The sequence below is a fragment of the Lepidochelys kempii genome, chromosome 1, assembly GCF_965140285.1.
Source record: "Lepidochelys kempii isolate rLepKem1 chromosome 1, rLepKem1.hap1, whole genome shotgun sequence".
NCBI lineage: Eukaryota > Metazoa > Chordata > Testudines > Cheloniidae > Lepidochelys > Lepidochelys kempii.
This window is the reverse complement of record NC_136380.1, coordinates 219,803,342-219,823,733: the sequence shown is the minus strand read 5'-3', so window position 1 is coordinate 219,823,733 and position 20,392 is coordinate 219,803,342. Positions and strand designations below refer to the sequence as shown.

At 43.5% G+C, this 20,392-nt stretch overlaps 1 protein-coding gene across 3 annotated transcripts in view; it reads right to left on the bottom strand.

Moving 5' to 3' along the window:
* Positions 1–20,392, bottom strand: part of PRMT8 (protein arginine methyltransferase 8) — a 99,724-nt gene that overhangs the window by 12,096 nt on the left and 67,236 nt on the right. For 2 of the 3 annotated variants that reach the window (XM_073314525.2, XM_073314543.2), the window contains 3 exons: positions 13,709–13,851; positions 13,200–13,287; positions 5,944–6,059 (listed from right to left, as the gene is read on the bottom strand). In XM_073314525.2, coding sequence (XP_073170626.1) covers positions 5,944–6,059; positions 13,200–13,287; positions 13,709–13,851 — 347 coding nt within the window. The remainder of the gene's footprint in view (positions 1–5,943; positions 6,060–13,199; positions 13,288–13,708; positions 13,852–20,392) is intronic. The other variant, XM_073314535.2, reaches the window with a different exon arrangement.

Genomic DNA, 20,392 nt, shown 5'->3' with positions numbered 1-20,392 from the left:
AACACAGCAGCTATCTATCTCGGATCAGATTGTGGCTGGGGGCCTGTGGAGAAGCACAGAGGGGAATAGGGGCATAAGGAACCTCCTCTGCTATGTGTCCCACTCAGTTCTTGTATGCAGGAGTGTGGAAGATTTGGTTTCTGCCACAAGTGGCACTAGTCACCTCAAGAGTGCGTGATGGGTGTGAGAGTAAATAGAGGGGAAGGAGCAGGAATCACCCTCCCAAACTTTCAGCTTGGAGAGCAGGGGACAGCAATGCCTCCCCCTCCCCTCAGCCCCTGAGCTTTTGGCTGGCTGTGGAGAGGAGGTTGCAGAGCAGGAAAGAAGGAGAGTCTGAGGGTGCTTTGTACAGCTACCTCAGTGCTCTGCAGGGGTGAAAGTAACTTAAAGGACTTACCGGTACTGGAGTCCTGAGCAGGGGCATGGCCTCCACCGGAAGAGGCAGGGCCTTTAAATCACCCCCGGAATTACCAGCTGCAGAGGCGGCTGGGAGCTCAGGGGTGATTTAAAGTGTCCGGGACTCCAGCTGCCACTACCGCAGAGCAGCTCCAGGCCCTTTAAATTGTCGATGGAGCCCTGCCGCCGGGCTCCAGCAGCGCTTTAAAGGGCCCAGGGCTCCAGCTGCTGCGGGGAGCCCCGGGCCCTTTGAATCACTGCAGGAGCCCCGCCGCTGGGGCTCTGGCAGTGGGGCTCGGACGGGGCTTTAAAGGGCCCGGTCTCCCCACAGCAGCAGGAGCGCCAGGCCCTTTAAAGTGCCGTGCGAGCCCCGCTGCCAGAGTCCTTTAAATCGCCAGCCTGGGGAAGCCAGTCTGGTGTGGCACAGCATACTGACTCTTGCCAGTACACCAGACCAGACCATACCAGCTTACTTTCACCTGTGGTGCTCTGTCAACCCTGCCTCCATGCTGGCCTTCCAAATAGGCTCAATAACAGGAAGTGGCTGCAATTGTAGTCTCATGCCAGCAGGGGTCATTCCAGTGCCAGTGTCATTCTGCTGGGCACGCAAGAGCCTGCAGCTGTGGCTCCTTTCCTACCTGGGGTCCTCCCTTACCAGCTCTGCAGGAGAGAAGAAGCCTGGCCAGGACAAGAGGGTGCAGCACTGGCTGATAGCAGTTTCTCCTTTCACTTCTACCTCCCCCTGCCAGACACACCCCCTTTGGTAGTACAGACAGGAGGAGTGCAGCTATGAGGGGAATTAGAGGAAAGGAAGATGGCAGGATTTTGGAAGAGGGAAAGAGAACAGGGCAGGAGGCAGTTTGGAGAAGAGAGAATGAAGTGTTTGGGGAAGAGGGTGGAAAGTGAGGTGAGATTGAATGGGGGATTCATGGAGAGGAGAAACTGGAATCTGGGAGAGGAAGAGAGAGGTGGTGTGGAGGAAGAGGAAGGAGACTTGAGGAGTTTGGAGGAAGGAGAGGAGTCAGAAAAGATTTCACAAAGAGGGGTCTAGAGGGGAAGGAGAAGAAAGTAGGGAGTGGAGGCGCAGCATGCTGTCTGAAGATGATTACAGGATGGAAGCCAGGCAAAGGTGGTACCACAGCAAGAGAAGTGGAAGACAGCCAAAGTAGGTGCTGTGGGTCTTGTTTTTATTTTTAAGAGGAGTGGGGAGAAAGGAACTTGTGTTGGGACCCTTCTCGAGTTGTCTCCTGGTGTTGAAGGGGAATGGTTCAGTCCCTCCCACAGACTCCTTGGGGCAAAATCACTCTTGCAGCGTGGGGATATGGGCAGAAGCACATCTGGCACGTGGCCAAACTCCCTAGGCACTTAGAGGCATTGTGCTTCCTTCAGGCTCATTGCTTCCCAGAGCCCTCTCTGGGGATATGTGGCTCCATGCAGAAAGTATTGTGCCCCTGCCCTCTGAAAATCAGGTCCCCCTTTTGGACAACCCAAAAATGGACACACCACAGATCATGAGACACTTGAAAACACAAGCCAGGTTTTTTGTTCCCACTGCGTACTCTCATGGTTCGGTACCCCAGTGTGTGTTTTAGGCATTAGCCCTTGCATGAGGAAGACCTGCTGAAAAGGCTGTTTATGTGGACTATGGGTTCTCAACCAGATGTCATGACCCTCAAGAGGTTGTGAACAGGTCCTGGGGGTCATGACAACCTACCTTATCTTTATGAGTAGATGGGAGATAAGCCTCAAAACTGCTGTGGGTTCCCAAAACTTTTTTATGGAGTCAGCATATGGAGAGCCACCTTCTCAGTCTGCTTGCGCTCATATTTGTTCAGCCAGCCTTTGTGTGTGGGGGGGTGGAGGGTGAGAAAACCTGGATTTGTGCTGGAAATGGCCCACCTGATGATCACTTTAGATAAGCTATTACCAGCAGGACAGTGGGGTGGGAGGAGGTATTGTTTCATATTCTCTGTGTATATATAAAGTCTGCTGCAGTTTCCACGATATGCATCTGAGGAAGTGAGCTGTAGCTCACGAAAGCTTATGCTCTAATAAATTGGTTAGTCTCTAAGGTGCCACAAGTACTTCTTTTCCTTTTACTACAGTTTCTTAAGGGTTTTTTTAGATTTAAAATCTCATAGAATCATAGAATATTAGGGTTGGAAGAGTCCTCAGGATGTCATCTTGTCCAACCCCCTGCTGAAAGCAGGACCAATCCCCAACTAATCAGACATCACACAGGAAATAGTTCGCTAAATATACCCATATATAAAGCCCACCTTGACACCTCCTGTGTTCTCACTGAGCAGATTGTAAGTTCAACAACTACTTTAGGACAAGAGTCTGAGACCTTTACTCACATTGAGTAGTACCTGACTTAGCTATTAGTTCCATTGATTCCAATGGCGCTATTATAGAATAAGGCACTCTTCAACGTAAGGGTGGAAAAATCAGGCCCTTAGATAGTCTAGCATGGCTCCTACTAAGCATGTTATGCTTAGAGCCCTACCAAATTCACGGTCCATTTTGGTGAATTTCACAGTCATAGGATTTTTTAAATCATAAATGTCATAATTTCAGCTATTTAAATCTGACATTTCACAGTGTTGTAATTGTAGGTTTCCTGACCCAAAAAGGAATGGGGGGAGGGGAGAGTAGCAAGGTTATTGTAGGGGAGGTTGCGGTACTGCTACCCTTATTTCTGCGCTGCGGCTGGCGACGGCGCTGTCTTCAGAGGTCGGCAGCTGGAGAGCAGTGACTGTTGGCTGGGAGCCCCGCTCTGGAGGCAGAGCCACCACCAGCAGAAGTAAGGATGGCAGAGTATGGTATTGCCACCCTTACTGCTGCCTGCAGAGTTGGGCCCTCGTCAGCCGCTGCCGCTCTCCAGCCACCCAGCTCTGAAGGCAGCAGCGCAGAAGTAAGGGTGGCAATACCGTGACCCAATTAAAATAACCTTGTGACCCCCCCCAACTCTCTTTGGGGTCAGGACCCACAATTTGAGAAACGCTGGTCTCCCCCCGTGAAATCTGTATAGTACAGGGTAAAAGCACACAAAAGACCAGATTTCGGGGGGGAGGGGGGAAGACCAGATTTCATGGTCCGTGATGTGTTTTTCATGGCCCTGAATTTGACAGGGCCCTAGTTATGCTGTAAAATTTCCTTGGGGGACTAAAGCTTGCCCTCAGGTTATTGACACTGTTTCCCCAGGTGGGGGCACTATTCATTGATTCTAAAATCTGCTAAACCCTGCTGAATGCATGATGCCTGCTGCTCAGAAGGCATGGTCCTCATGACAGATGCAAGTGGGTGGACTCTCTCAGAGGAAGGTGTTATATAAGGAAGAAACATTTGTAACGTTAGGTGAATGCAGAATTTATTGCACCTTATGTTTTGAAAATAAGCAGTTAAATTTAAGACCACTCCAGAAAAGTTCACAGAAGGGGTGTTCGTTTTCTTTCTAAGGGCTTGTCTTCACTGCAGTGTTGACTCAATGTATAACTTAAGTGTTGCCCATAGCTCTACTCCTGTGCACACACACAGATCTCTAGCTCAAACTAAGTGGTGCTTTAAACTCCAGCTAGCGGGCCTGTCTGGGGATGTGGGTTGAAGCCTGAGAGCTGCTGAAACTGAGTTAGTAATACACTGGGGACTCACCTACTCTGTGCTGCTAATCCAAACACTCTGGGCAGCTAACTGGAGAGGCATTAACTGGAGTGTAGAAAATTCTAGCTAACATTGGAGTGAAAAGCCTTAGGACAGTGGGTTTGTTGCTACTTCTTACTCCCCCTCTCCAGTACTAGCTTGCATAGCACAAACTTGAATAGGAGCAAATTTAAGACCAGCAACTCAGTCTGTCTTTCTATACCCTGTTGACTTCAATGAGTTTTTGCTAAAGGTTTTAGATTTGGGCCAACTGTCACATGGTACCAAGGAAATCAAGCTATTCAACCATATGTTCTTGCACTATATATCCATCGTTTGTTTAGTTCATTTAAAGTTCATTTTAGAGTTATATTCCATCTTAACTATCGTGTGTGCATTAGCCTATTTAGCTAACTTTGTTTCCTGTGTGCTATGATTTTAAATATCTACGGCCTGTGCTTTCTACAAAGGCGGCCAGCCATCTCATGTTCAGCTGAGTGCAGATACAGCAATGCACACGCTGTGCTCCTGCATACAGCTTTTACTTTTGTTCCTTCCTGTTTTCATAATCTGAAATATTATTCAGATTTAAGTAATCTGTTTGCTCTTTGTTTATAGAAATACCCAGTACGTTGCCTCTAGCCAGCCAGAGATACAGATAACAATAGGGAAAGTAGAATTGGTTCATGCAAACCGTTGCTCATGCAAGTAGAATTTATTCATGCAAGTAGCCCTATTGAACTCCCTGGGACTATTCATGGGAATAAGGACTACAAGGATCAGCCCTAAAAAATGGGAATTTGAGAACTTCTATGCCATGTGCTATACAGAAGTTCCAACCAGATGATCACAGAGGTCCCTTCTAGCCTAAGGACATCTCTTCACTAGTAATGTTAAAGCTCTCCCAGCATTATAAAAAAAACCCACCTCCATGAGGGGAATAGCTACCTGCGCCAGGCACACAGTGCTGGTGCACGGTCTACACTGCCACTTCACAGTGCTGAAACTTGCAGCGCTCAGGGGGTTATTTTTTTCACACCCCTGAGCGAGAAAGTTGCAGCGCTGTAAACTGGTAGCATAGAAAAGGCCTTAGAATCTATGAACTATCATGGATTCTCAACCTGGGGTTGTGAACAGTCGTCAGTAGGTTGTGACCACCCTGCCCTTCACATATTGCTAAATAGGAGCTGGGTCACAGCTATATCCAAGCTAGACGGGAGAAGAGTGCTGGGAGGTTCCAGTATGAAAAAGAGTGAGAACTTGGCTACAGAAATCATGTTGACAATTTAAGGCCAAATGCAGATCTCATACACTGGGGTAAAACTGGAGTTATTCCAGCAGACTTAATATCATCTGGTGCCTTAATCTTTTCACTGTAACTTGAATCCATTTAACACCTCTCCCCAGTGGCTTTTCATCTCAAATTTGCAATATCTGTTCACAGGGAGGAAGAACAATTAAAATGCATATCTAAATATATACAATGTCTCCATTTATCCAGTACTTGCACTAATTACCCCTCCTCCCCCCAAAAAAAAAGATTTATATTTAATTTGTGCGAGTTTGAAGGTATGTTTGGAGATCCATTTATAGCAGCAGCCAGATGAGCACAAAATCCCACTCTCAGGTGACATCTCCCAATTTGGGTAGTACCATATGTGATCAAGGTATTAGTATTCATGTTTAGCTGAGCTGATGACACCCGACATGAGCAACATGCTTATACTGAATATTATGAAAACTAAGATTATTTTCCCTCTTAGTTTTATCACATTCCATACTGATGGTATCTGCAGCTTGTTAGCAGCCCCAAAAGATAGTGTTAAAGAAAAAATAATGCATCTCCAAAGAATGCCACAGTACGTGTTAAGCGTTCACATTTAAGTACATTTGGAATTACCAAACCTTTATTAAACACGCATTGGTCACCACTTGCTTTGGATCTACTATGTCGACCAAGGGCTCCTTCATGGCAACATCTCTAATACAGGTCATGTCGAAGCCATACACGTTCTCCCACCCTGTCAATGCAAATGGATGTGTCAAAGGTGAGAAGTAATACAAAACAAATAAATAAATCTTTTTCACTTTGCATAGCTGCTTCTGTTCCAGAATCTCAAAGCATTTCACAACCGATTAGTTAACTTTCACAGCACCCCTGTTAAATAGGTAAGTGGCATTATCTCCATTTTGCAGATAAGGCACAGGAAGATCAAGGCAAACAATTTCAAATGTGGCCTCTTGTTTTGGGTTCCCCAATAATTAAGACACCCAAGAGTCCTTGTGGCACCTTAGAGACTAACAAATTTATTTGGGCATAAGCTTTTGTGGGATATAGCCCACTTCATCAGATGCATGGAGTGAAAAATACAGTAAGCTGGTATAAATATACAGCACATGAAAAGATGGGAGTTGCCTTACCAAGTTGTCTTACCACATCTTTTCATGTGCTATATATTTTTACTGGTACAGACTAACATGGCTACCCCTCTGAAACCAAGATCAGTGGCACTTTTAAAGACTGAGGCATTTAAATGGGTTGCCCAAAATCACACAGCAAGTCAGCCAAATTGTTGTGAATAGAACTCAATAATCCATTCCTGGATCCTTGTCCCTTGCTCTGACTTCTAGATAACATTTAATCTCGTAGGCCCTGATCCTGCAAAAACATGATCCTATCCTGTCAGTGAACTAGTCATGAGAGTGAAGTTATGCATATCTTTAAGTGTTTGGAGGATCAAGACCTTAATGCAAGTACATCATGACAGATTGCCTTCTAAAAAGCTTGAAAGCTGAGTTGAGCTCACTGGGTATTTGAACTGTTCTGATGACTGTACCAGTAAGTGCCTTTTATCTTGCTGAGTTTCCTTCTTTGAACAAATGATCCCCTAGGGGGAAAGTACACTGGCTCTGCTCTTATGGTTGACATTTCTTTGTGAAAAAATACAAAGAACTGTTACATTTTTGGATTTGTTTTTTTAAACCAAACTCACATTACACCCTCCTGAACCAGATGAGTCAAATTCCATTAAACCGCAATGCCCCATTAAAAGTCTAAACTAAAAGTTACAAAAGTCATGTGGGCTGCAGTATGTACTGGGTAGATGAATGGCCGGAAAAGTACTTTGAGCATTTAAAAATATTATTATGTATGAGAACAAGCGAGATAAATTGGCAGACCATGATAGGGAGCAGATTTGCAAAAGCTTCTCCTCTCAGAGCACAGCAGTTGAGTTCTTGGAATTCCCAGCAGGGACAGAATTGGCAGCAATAGTAAAAGGTCTGTAAGTATGATTCTAAATTGCAACATATTTGGCAAAGATTCTTTGGTAATGGTTTCCTTTGATGGGGCTGTCAACTTGCCCACATTTTGGGAGGTGGGGGTGACCCTGCAAATCTTTTTTCTTTTTCCACCCTCTTGTTGTTATTTCTATCCTTACTCACCCAGTATTGGTGTGTTTTCTGAAAGCCCCAGCTCCTTGAGTCACGTTACTATAGGAGAATCTCAGCTTTCATTTTAAGTGCCAAGTTTATAGCCCTCATGGTTCCATAAAAAAAGCTGGAAAATATGAATCCTAAAGGATCACAGATCAGAAAGCAAATACTCCCTTTCCCCCAAAAAATAATTATTCTTAAACCAATTTCATGATTTGGGGTGGGGGCGTGATTTCTGAACACCTTCTGAAACACCCATCATTGCATTTCGCATGTGAGAAACTCTGGTTCCCATCCCAAGAAGAACAAAGTAATGGGGAGAAATAAAAGTAAAGTGAGATACTAGGGAGGAGTTAGAGGGGAGAGAATAGTGAGGTGGGAGAAGAGATTGGGACGGAAAGGAGTAAAGAAGACATAGCAAAAAACTGGTAGTATAAATAAGGAAGAAAGGTGATATCAGAAAAGAAAAGTGTTTTGAAGGAAAATAGGCTTGCAGGGGTGTGGGAGGGCAAGAGAACCAGACACATTTAAAAGGGATGAAAAAACGTACAGACCAATACATCAGGGGGAAACAAGGACACTGAATATGCCTGAAGAAAAGACATCGAGATATAGAAGGGAAAGTAGAAAACAGGATAGAAAGAGGGGGTAAAAAAGTGGGAGAGTGCTTTTTTGGGTGACAGGAAGCAGGTTTTGTTATTTTACATGAAGTGTCCTTCATACAGCATTTTGTAACTATGATTTTATGGGATTTTGTCTGCTTCTGCAACCAAAAAAAAAAAAATCTGAAAATATTCCTGGCTTTGGACAAAGAGGAGATGACAATTTACTTTGGATGTTATGGATCAGTAGTTCTCAACCAGGGGTATGCGTACGGTGACCAGGTGTCCGGTTTTTGACCGGAACACCCAGTCGACAAGGGATCCTGGTGGTTTCAGTCAGCACCACTGACTGGGCTCTTGACTGTCCAGTTGGCAGCATTGCGTGGCGCGGCTGGCAGGCTCCCTGCTAGCCTCCGCGTGACGTGGCTCCCAGGAAGCAGCCGGCATGTCCGGCTCCTATGCTTAGGGGCGGCTGGGGGGGGTCTGCTTACTGCCCTGCCTGCAGGCGCAGCTCCCATTAGCAGGGTCAGGGCAGGGGCCAAACTTGCGCAACTCATGAACGCTCAGCAGGTGGCTTTGAGGGGTCATGGCGTGTGCCTCTCCCACTGCTACCGGCCCACTTCTCCTCACGCTTCTCCTGTGGCTGGGCTCGAGCTGCGGCGCGTGCCCTGTAGAGAACCATGATCGGTCACCCCATCGCCAGCACTTAGGAATTCGAGGTATGTATCCCTGTCTCCGAGTGCTGGGAATGGGGCTGCTGGAGGGGAGGGGAGGAGAATGAGACAAACCCAGTGCCTGGCCCAGCCATCTCAGGGAATTGGGGAGAGGCCCGGTCCAGCACTGCCTCCGCCCCGGCAGCACCGCCCCCCACCCCCCCAGCCTGGGACAGTCCTCCTGAGTCCACCACTGGCCCTAGCAGCCCCAGACTCTGGGCAACTCCTCCCCACCAAGCCCTGCACCCCCATCCCCCTCACTGCATCCCTCCCTGTCCCAACCCGCCACACCCCCATCCCCCCATCACTGCATCTCTCTCTGTCCCACCCCGCACCCCCCTCCCTGCATCTCTCCTCCATCCCATCCCGCCCTGCCCTCCACCCCTACCCATCCCATCCCTGTACCCCTTACAGTGCTCTCCCACCCATCTCTCCACCTCCCAGAGCTGCCCACTATGTCCCTCACCCCCTACAGCCCTGCACCTCATTCACCTCCATACTCTGCTGCATTCCTATTATGTCCCTATACACCCCTATGACCCCCACAGCCTCATGTACCTGTAACCTTATGTCTCCCCTGCATCCCCATTCACCCCCCTTGCCCTGCCATACCCCTTCCTTTCTCCTTCACTGTTCACTCTCACCCCCACCCTACTCTTGTCCTTGGTCTCTTTCCCTTCCCATCCTCTCTCCTCCACCACCACCCCAGCATCTTTTCCCCACCAGCCCACCCTCCTCCCTTCCCAGCTGAGTGATTTAGGCAGCCCCTGGAAGAGGGGAGTCCTCCCGGGCAATATCATAATCAGAAAGAGAAAATAAAAAGGCAATAAAACTAGACAGTAAAACTTAGCCAGCAGCCCGGGGCCCAGGCAGAGCAGAGCCTTCTCAGTGCCAGGCGACCACCCTCCGGCCCCTTTGCTCTGGGGCTCAACCTTCATGCCGGGCACAGCAGCATTGCAGCCCCCTGGGCGAGGGGCCCGCAAGCATGGGAAGTATCCGACAGTTAAGGTGACCAAGTGACAGTAGGAGGGGGGATGGAGTGAACTGGGGACAGGGCCTCGGGAAGGGGCAGGGCTGGGGGCGGGGCAAGGGGGTTTGGTTTTCTGGAATTAGAAAGTTGGCAACCCTAGGTATGCATACCCCTGTGGGTACACAGAGGTCTTCTGGGGGGTACATGAGCTCATCTAGCTATTTGCCTAATTGTACAACAGGCTACATAAAAAGCACTAGCAAAGTCAGTGCAAACTAAAATTTCATACAGACAATGACTTGTTCATACTGCTCTATATGCTATACACTGAAATGTGAGTACAATGTTTATATTCCAATTAATTTATTTTATAATTATGTGGTAAAAATGAGAAAGGAAGCAATTTTTCAGTAACAGTGTGCTGTGACACTTTTGAATTTTTATGTCTGATTTTGTAAGCAAGTAGTTTTTAAGTGAGGTGAAACTTGGGGTATGCAAAACAAATCAGACTCCTGCAAGGGGTACAGTAGTCTGGAAAGATTGAGAGCCACTGCTATAGATGACCCTTGTAATGGGCCCAATCCTGAATCCTATCTGTGGTGCTAATGACTCCCATTGAGCTCAGTGGGAGTTACTTGTATCCTTTGATGGAAGAACAAGGCCTACCCAAGACTGCACTTAAGTCAGAAAAATCAAGACACTTTTTGGGGAGGGCGGGAGGGGGGATTTGTCAAGTTGTTAGACTGGGATGAAGCCGATAAGGAGGAATTGTGTGTGTGCATCTGACTGGTGATTGAGCCCACTGGTTCTCTTCCAAGCTCCTATATACCACATGGCCCTAATGAGTAGAGCTGGTTGGAAATTTTCCAGTGAAACTTCTTTTTGCCAGAAAAGGTCTTTGCAGCCAAAATAAAAATTTCTATGAAAATTTTTTAGTAAATGTTCATGCAGTTTTTTAAAACCTTATTGAAAACTTTTGTTTTGGTGGGGGGGCAACTCACTCTTGCTTTTTTAATTTGCTACCCTCTTTTTTCAAGTAAAATTATGGTTTTCCCCGTCAAAATGAAATGAACAATTATGTTTAGAAACTTTTTTCATAAATACATTTTGGACAAATAAAATTCATTTTTCAAAAATGTGAAATATATATTTTTGACCAGCTGTACCAATAAGCTTTCATAGTTACAGTGGTGGCCACTTGTAAAGATTTCAAGTTCCCTTGCAAACTGTTAACGTTATAGCTGTACTCACTATGCTGAGAATAGGGAAATATATTTGCTTTCCATAACAAACACTCTGTATAACTTTTCATGAGTGATGTACCCAGATAGTTGGATGCTAATATCTAAACTGTACTGTTAAATCTATTCACCTTAGAATCATAGAATATCAGGGTTGGAAGGAACCTCAGGAGATCATCTAGTCCAACCGCCTGCTCAAAGCAGGACCAATCCCCAACTAAATCATCCCAGCCAGGGCTTTGTCAAGCCTGACCTTGAAAACCTCTAAGGAAGGAGATTCAACCACCTCCCTAGGTAACGCATTCCAGTGCTTCACAACCCTCCTAGTGAAAAAGTTTTTCCTAATATTCAACCTAAACCTCCCCAACTGCAACTTGAGACCATTACTCCTTGTTCTGTCATCTGGTACCACTGAGAACAGTCTAGATCCATCCTCTTAGGAACCCCCCTTCAGGTAGTTGAAAGCAGTTATCAAATCCCCCCTCATTCTTCTCTTCCGCAGACTAAACAATCCCAGTTCCCTCAGCCTCTCGTCATAAGTCACGTGCTCCAGCTCCCTAATCATTTTTGCTGCCCTCCGCTGGACTCTTTCCAATTTTTCCACATCCTTCTCGTAGTGTGGGGCCCAAAACTGGACACAGTACTCCAGATGAGGCCTCACCAATGTCAAATAGAGGGGAATGATCATGTCACTCGATCTGCTGGCAATGCCCCTACTTATTCAGCCCAAAATGCCGTTAGCCTTCTTGGCAACAAGGGCAGCTGAGTGAAATTAAGGGCCACCTTAATTTGGGTTATTGCTGATTATGCACTGTATGTATCTTTTGACTTTTAAAAACAAACTTTGTATTTATGGATAATCTAAGCGCTATACTCAGATGTACAGACACTCTTTTCTTAACCTGTGTATTATATAATTTTTTAACATGAGCTTTAATAAAAATTTTAAATTTCACCTGAGTGTTGCCTCTAGGCTACCACAACACTGCATACTTCTAGGCAGTCAAATGTGTAGATTTTTATGGTAATTGCTCTAGATAGCACAATGGAGTGATGCAGTTTTTAAAAAAATCCCAAACTCTAAAATCCAGAAAATTCATATTTAGGGAAGATTACAGGTAATTGGGGTTTTTTTGGAGGTGGGGGAACAATCAGACATTCAACCTACAACGTTGCTATTCATGTTTTTCCCCTGCCTCTTAATACAGTGTTCGATACTAATGAATTTTTCTTTGTGTTCATCTGGATATTGTATTTGTGACCTAGTGCCCACACTCCGTTAACTTTCTCAGCAGCTTCTCTTATAACAAGACTTTGCCAGAGGGGAGCTTGCAGCAGTGTGGCAGGATTGCTGCTCTCCTCGGGTGCAAATAAACACTGGATGATGTAAAACAAATACAGGACAAAGAATGGCACCCCACCACCACCATCTTCCTACTGCAAAAAATAGATTGAAATTCAAGGAGTGAGAGCTATGGGCTTGATAGAATGTGACAGTGAAATCAGGGAGTGTTGTTATATAAACAGAAGGAGTTTGTTTCTCATCTCACTGACACAAGTCTAATTCAAGAGCAATTCAATTTAGTTCAATTGGCCTGATTCTGATCTCACACCTGGTTTACACTGGTGTCATTCCATTGACTTCAGTGCAGTTTCTCTTGATCTATGTCAGTTTAAGGGAGACCAGAATCAGGCTACAATAAAGATGTGCTTATGCAAAATGCTAATATCAGCAGGGGCAGTATGTATTTTCACAGCCACGGAGGCTGATAAAACCCCTAGCAAGCAATAGCTTTAACTTTTGGCCATATGCTCAACTGGTGTAAATCAGCCTAACTCCACTGAAGTCAACAGAGCTATGTTGATTTACACACCTGAAGATCCAGCCTATTAAAACGAACAGTCATTCTTAAAATGGCAGTGCATTTTCTCATTATTTCATGCAGTTTGCAAATAACACACCAAGTGTAAGAAAGCCACCTGAGGGTTTTGTCTTATCTAACCTCACACTAGTGTAAATCAGGAGTAACTCCAGTGAAGTCACACTGGTGTAAAATTAAGATAAAGTGAGAGGAGAATCATGTCCAATGTATCTATTTTAAACAGTCCAAAAGGCTACTCTATAACAATGTGAATGGGGAAATAAAAATATTTTCATGGAGTTGATCGCACAGGAGGAATGTATTAGACTTGTACTTACAGTGAATTTTGAAGTCCTTGTACTGTCTGTCTTCAATTGCTATCACGTACAAAGCAGCCCGGTCTGGAAACATAAGCCCTCCAGGTTTCTGTTGATGAATTGTGGGGAAATGGATCTCGTAATCTATTCACCTGACAAAGACATCACATTTTGAACTGCACATACAAAAACCAGACAAGCACCCCCCGCATGCCTTTATTGTTCTCCTTCAGATTTTCACATCGGCTTTTAATATCTCAGAGATTCTTGCACCCTGCAGCAATGTTGTTAGATAAATAGAGTTGATTGGAATTGTACTAGCTGTCACTCAAAAGCAAAGCTTACCTTTAAAATTAAAGGTTTCCCCGTTTACTGAGCTCCCCATGCTAATCTTTCTAATAAAGCCTAAGAAAGGGCACTTGAACGTAACTGTGTCTTTTTGATGCTGGTGGTAGTAGGAGAGGAGAGCTTGCAATTGGAAAATAAATGATCAGACCTCCAGCAAGGAGTATGACATGCAGAGCACCTACCAGCCACTTGTCTCGTGCAAAGATGACTGTGTTTAGCATTGACTCATAGAAAAGACAGTAACCCATCCATTCACTGATGATGATGTCTACTTTATCCTCAGGCAGTTCAACTTCTTCCACTTTACCTTTAAATATTGTGATTACTGAAAAAAGAATCCAAAAGAAATATGTTTCACATAATAAAAGCCTGATTAAAAGTACCTCACTGGTGAATGTCATTCTACCCTTGCTTTTCATTTTGATTTAAATATATGGACCTGATTCGCCTCTCTCTGCAGTGTAGATCAGGAGTGACTCCACTCAAGTTCATGAAGTTACACGAATAAGAAATAAACCAGTATACGGGAGAAGTGGGTCAGGCCCATGCAGTATACAATAAACAGAGAATCATTAGGGTATGTCTGCAGTGCACACTCCTTTCGTCAGCATGTAGAGTGCATACACTATGTCCTGTGTCCTTCCCCACTCCCCCGCTAGCATGGGTATAATTACCAGTGCAGATGGTGTAAGGTGCTGCTTAGGCAAGTAGAGTAAAGACATGCCAGACCCTTAATGTATGCATCCTACATGGGGCTTTCTACATGCCCAAGCAGTGCCTTTCCCTGTTTTTAGCCTTGTAGTGTCCAGCTGCCTCCCTGCTGCTGGAGCCTGCTTTCCCCCACCACAAGGAGCTGCTGAAGCCTTTCCCTGCACAGGGAGCTACACACCGTAGTGTGGATACAGCCTGATTTTCACTATGGCGTGTAGCCACACGTACGGGGTGCGGTGTAGATATACCCTTAGTAGCAATGTAAAGGGACGCTGTCAAGATAAACAACATTTATTTCAAAAAACATTCCTTACCTGTTACAATATCTTCGATTACCAGCCCTTTGGAAGTTGGCATATGTCTACCTCTTCAGTAGTGGGATGTAAAGAATTCACCCAAACCCCTGAATACACCCAACCTCAGGCTGTGTTTGATTTCTAGTACTATTTGGCAACTCATCAGCCCAAGTCCATCAACATTCATGGAGCTAGGAGCTGTCTGATCTCACATGGTTTTGCCATGTGTTTATCTTCGTTGACTTCAATGGAGTTACTCCTGATTTACATTGGTGCATGTCAATGAGATCTATATTGGGCATGTTGCAGTTTAAACAGTTCTAGACCCATCCCCACTACCCTGCCCTCTCTCTCACAAGCACATTCCCTTGCCCCAACCTCAGTCTGTCCCTAGCTGCCTTTTTACAGACCATACCCAGCTCTGTCATAAGGGTTTCTGGAAGCACAAGATGTCTTCCACCCCCATCTTCCATCTTTGAAAATGCTAATATGTCCCTCACTGCCACTCCCAAATTCATCAAGGTCTTCAAGCTAGTAGGCAAGAAATGATTCAAACCTCCATCTCCACAAAGCAGCAGAAATGGGCAAACAATCCGACTCCTGGTATAGCAATTGTTCCACTAAACTTGAGATTATAGACAGACACCTCAAACATCTTACTACAATAACTAGAGAACTGTCTTGGATTCCATGCAGCTATGTGCTAGGGATTATGGGGCAACTCAGCTAGTATAAAAATGTTAGGAAATTCAAGCCATTTAATAAGATGTTTCCTCACCTCTCAGCCCCAGGATCCTAAGGGTTAAACTGGAAAATATTTCTATGAGACAATTCTAATTTACTTTTTGCTTTTTATGTTGTTTTTAATTTCTTTGCTTGTCACCTTACCTTGAACAGTGAAATTTTGACTTGTTAGTTTCACTTCCTGGTCCTCATAAACAAGAACAACCTCTTGCATTTGGGTTTATAATGTTGCAGGAGAATGTTTAAATTTCAATTAAAGTATTTTCATTGAGAAATTTTTGTAATTTCAAATGAAATGTAGTCCATTTTATCCTGGGCTCATGTAATTTTGAGCTATTTTCACAAACATATTTCTTTCTATGTGCTGATGCATCGTTGTGCATAGGGCAAAGGATAGAGAGCAAGGACAATATTCAGCCTTACGTACAAAATAATGACTGCAGTTTTCACAGCAATTTTAGGAACTGGAAATTCTTCAGATCACATCTAACCTGATTTCTTTATGAATGGTGTATACTTTTCCAGAATTGGTTATTATCCCTCTATTTTGGACCCACTTTCTCTATCCTGACCTCCATTTCCTTCTTTTACCTTCCCTAACAGATGTTTTTCAGATTTAAAGTTCAAGAAAACATAGGGGAAAAGACTCTTGTATTGAAGATTACTTAAAGTTCAGCTGGAATTAATTGAGCTGATTCTGCTTCTTTAACGACATCTTTTCTGTTGCATCTCTCATTTCTGTTCTTTATGCCTGTAGAAACTAGTTCAGGGAAGAAAAGGATCTTCTGGGGGGTTTTTTACACAAATTATTTCTTATATCTGGCAGCTTCCAGGAAGAACCTATTTGTGATTTCTGATGCCAACAAAAGAAATGATAAAAATCCATCTAGATTTCAGTCATTGAAGTGTAATTTTATTTTTAAACACAGACTAACAACTCCTTTTCATTCTGGCCTTGTCTACGCTATGATGGACAACCATAGATAGTATAGGCAGGGGGTTAAGTTGAACAATTTACAGGGGAAAAAAGGTTCCACAAATGAGATGGGAATTAATCCTGACATCCTAATGACTCTCGTACTGAGACAACATATCTGATTTTTCTGTCATTCAAGCCGTGTTTCTGGAATAATAATGCTTTCAATTACATATTCAATCTGTGCAGCCATCCCTGAGATAAGTACATTTTGTAGCTTCAATTCTTTTTGTAGCATGCATTGTTCCTCTCTGTCTATCCTTATATCCATGACTGGTAGACATTATTAGCTCTTGCTTTCCTGGTAAGTTGAGAAGGGGTGTGAAGTATCAAGGAAGAAGATTTATTAATACATGCCATCTTCTTCATCATGGCTGGGCTCTCCACAGGCTGAAGAGTGAGTTGTTGAGTCCATTGAAAAAATGGAAAGCCCCAGGACAAAGAATTCTGTTTTCTTGAACTTCGATGTAATTTTTGGCTTATTTGTGTTCTTAATTCCCAACTCCAGGTGTCAGCACAAAGGGCTTTTTCCTAAGATTTTGATACCTTATTATTCCAATTAATGCTTCAGTTTTTAAAACAGGTTGTTCGAAGCATGGGTTAGAAATCAGCAACTGGGAGGCAGATCAAGCAGGGTAGCTGGTCAGGAAAGTCTAGACGGAAGGGCAAGCCAGACCACAGAACAGAGGAAGGTGCTAGAGAGCAGATGTCCAGAGAGAGAGGAGGAGGCAACTGGCAGTGAGTGAGGGCTTAGGTGAGTTTCAGGGAGTTGCAAGAGGTCAGGCAGCTAGGAAAGGGTTGGGTCTCATGACAGTGGGAAAGCAAAGGATCAGCAGGTCTTTATTGTATGATTATTTAATGTCCTATTTACATCTCCAGCAAGTGTTGTGCCATAATGTTATTTTTAACAATTGCAGGTTTAACTTCTCTAACTACACAAGGTGGGAGCCTCCCTGCTTTGTTTATTTATGTCCACGGGAAACACTGCAAGTTACAAAACCTCTTTGTTTCTTAAGCCTTGTCTTCAGTGACGGAAAGGTTAAGGATGTTACAGCGAAAAGTTCTCAGCTTACTTAAAAATGCTGAGCTTTGTTAACTCTCTTTCCCCCACCAAAGAGAAATACAGACCAACGTGGATGAAAAAAGAAGATATGAAAAAGGAAAAGAGGGTACTCCCTCTTTTAGTGAGGTAGCAGGTAGGTAAGAAAATATACTGTAAATGGTAAAGCAGGGCCACTTGAATGGGACTTTGTTAGAATTGGTCAAAAATGTGCAAGAACAAGTTTTTTTCATCTCCAGATGAGCTTTCTAAAAAAAAACCAGCCCACGCATCCTGTTGACTTTTTATGATTCTTGCTTTTTGCAATATTTTTCATGTCATTTTAATCGAAATAATTGAAAAATCATCAAACATTGTTGACATGATCGTTAGAGTATTTTGTTTACTCAGAATCTATTTTTCAGTCAATGAAAAAATGTCTCATTCGTTTTGTTTTCTATAAACGATGGATTAACAAAATCCATGACAATTTTTAAAAAATTGCTCCATTTCAAACCTGGAAGAAAGAAAACAACGTCAACATTTGACTGGCCCATTTGTGGTCAGGTTAGAAAGGCTTGATTGGGGTTGCAGTTCCGTTGTTAGACAAAGTTTTCTATCCCAGAAAAATGAGCAGGCAAAATGAAATCTTGGACCTGCTAAGGTATGTAGGTACTTCAGTGGATCTACTCCACATGTGCATTGTTGGGACTGCAGTAACTTTCAAAGTATTATTCCATCTTCACACTGAGGAGAATCAGATCCATTTTCTTTAAAAATCCTGGACAGCTCACTCAGCAGAGAGAGGTAATTTTATCTCCGCGGAACACAAACATAAAAGTCTGCACAAACACCTGCCCTGCTTTCCAAAATCATCTGCTTCTTGACAGACTCTTTCACAACACATTGGCACCTCACTCAGAATTTGCTAGCAGTTTTGGACTTGGCTGCCTTTCCTCAGCTATCTACAGTGGCTGTTTTGAAAAACATTCCTGTCAGGTGTTTTGTCAGCAGCCCATTAGTTTCAAGGAGCTGAGAAGGTTATTAAGTTTGGAGTGGCTGAAGACCTAACTTGCAGACTGCAGGGAGAACACACAGTGAAGCTTGTTAAATTGCCGGCAAGTCACTGAAGGGGGGGCGAAATCACATCACGTGGATCAACAAAGAATAATAATATAGCAGATCATCCCCTCCTGCAGTAAAATTCTGTGAAGGGGGGAAGAAATTCCAGTCCGGGGATGAGGTAGGTCCATCTGAACAAAGACCCAGACTCTGTGTCTCCACACCAATGTGAATAAAGAGTAGTATCAGTGAGATCCATTAATTTACATTAGTGGAAAACCAATGAGTTCAAAATGAGGGCCAACATTTATAAACAGAGCTTGATTCTTCCGCTTACACTGAGCGGGGAAGAAGAGTGGGTTGTAGCAAGGAAAGCAATTAACAGGAGCATTTAAAATAAAGCAGAGCCCCTCCTTTATCTTACATTCTCTTCCCGTTACAACCCCTCCTCAACACACACAGACTCACACACACTTACTCTACCCCTTTAGAGTTGTAGTGCAAAATGAATGCAAAATGAATGCAAGTGACACTGCTTTACCACTTGCAGAGTACTTTCTTACCTACCTTTACAACATGCAACTTGCACATGTAAGTCATACCCCAAGGCAGCAAAAGTGCAAGGATCATGTTTTGCTGCTACAAGGCATTTACGGTTCAGTTATTTGAGTTTTAACATAAGGAATGTACGTGGATCATACCTAGTTAAGGGCACAGTTATATAGTCACTGAATGATTCTGACATCATGTATGCATGGTCCCTCCACTTTCATCTGTATGGGCCACTGCATTTGGCCCACAGACTTCCTTGGGAACAGCACTCACATCAGCTCTGAATATGGCCCACCATTGGCAATTTATACTCATTTACTTTGGTAGCAAGTTCTCTGTCATTTTTTCCATAAGCACTCTAAATCTTATGAAATAATTAGGAAACTCTTGTTTGAAAAAGGATCAAACAACCCTTGACTCATGTTAAAAATGTTTCAAAAGGGTTTTGATTATGCAGAAATACATATTAGGTGTATATTCTATTTGCCTTCATTTAAGTTACATCCCACCTAAGCTTTCAATTTAATATACCTGCCTCCAAGTACACTGAGTTATACAAACCAGATTGGAACAACCTACGCATTCTTTCCCACTGCCGCTTCTAATTCAAAGGTGTACTCCTCTCTAAATACTCTCTCACTTTCTTTTTTAACCAAGAATGGAAGTAGAGGGGGTGAGGTGAATCACCGAAGCTAATTGAATTCGCAGCACCACGTGGATTAAGTAATCCATTTGGTTTGAATAAACCTAACTTTACAGCAAAATCCAGCCTTGATCTGTTTATTTTGTTATCATAATAGCAGGTATGCATAAAGTAATGTAAGTGCTTCATTTTACTTCTGTGGAAGGACACAAGTAGGCTCTGATTCTCCTCTGACTTTCACAGATGAAAACCAGGAGTAACTTATTAAAGTCAATGGAATTGCACCATGATAATATTGGTGTAAATGAGAGCATATATTTTATTTACAGTAATGCTAGAGGTGATCTAGATCTGGTTGCATTATTTGTTACAAATAATTAGCTCGCTTTGTAATTAGCAAATTATTCACAAATGAGTCCTGACTTTCTCCAGAAATATTAATTATTTCTAAGTTTTCTTCCAAATAGTTTGGACAAATAATTTTTCAAACTATGGGTTGTTTGCAAACTGTTCCCTTTGCTACAATACACCCTTTGTGTTTTGGGATAGTTACTGAAGTGAGATGGCACTGGGTCTGTTCCCTGACTGGACAATTGAAATGTTTGACACAGGAGAATAAAAATTGTAGTGATTAGATATGAATGCACTTTCCAATATTAATTTTTAGACAAATCATTATCTGTGCTAAAATGTGTAAAACCTTTAGGATTCACAGAAACTTTCCTGAACACCTAGCACTAGTACAAATACTTCTGCATACCAAATAATAGAAACCCATTAATCTTAGCAAACAGAACTCAATGTTTTTATTCACAAAAATAATCAGAAATCATGGTGGGTGGG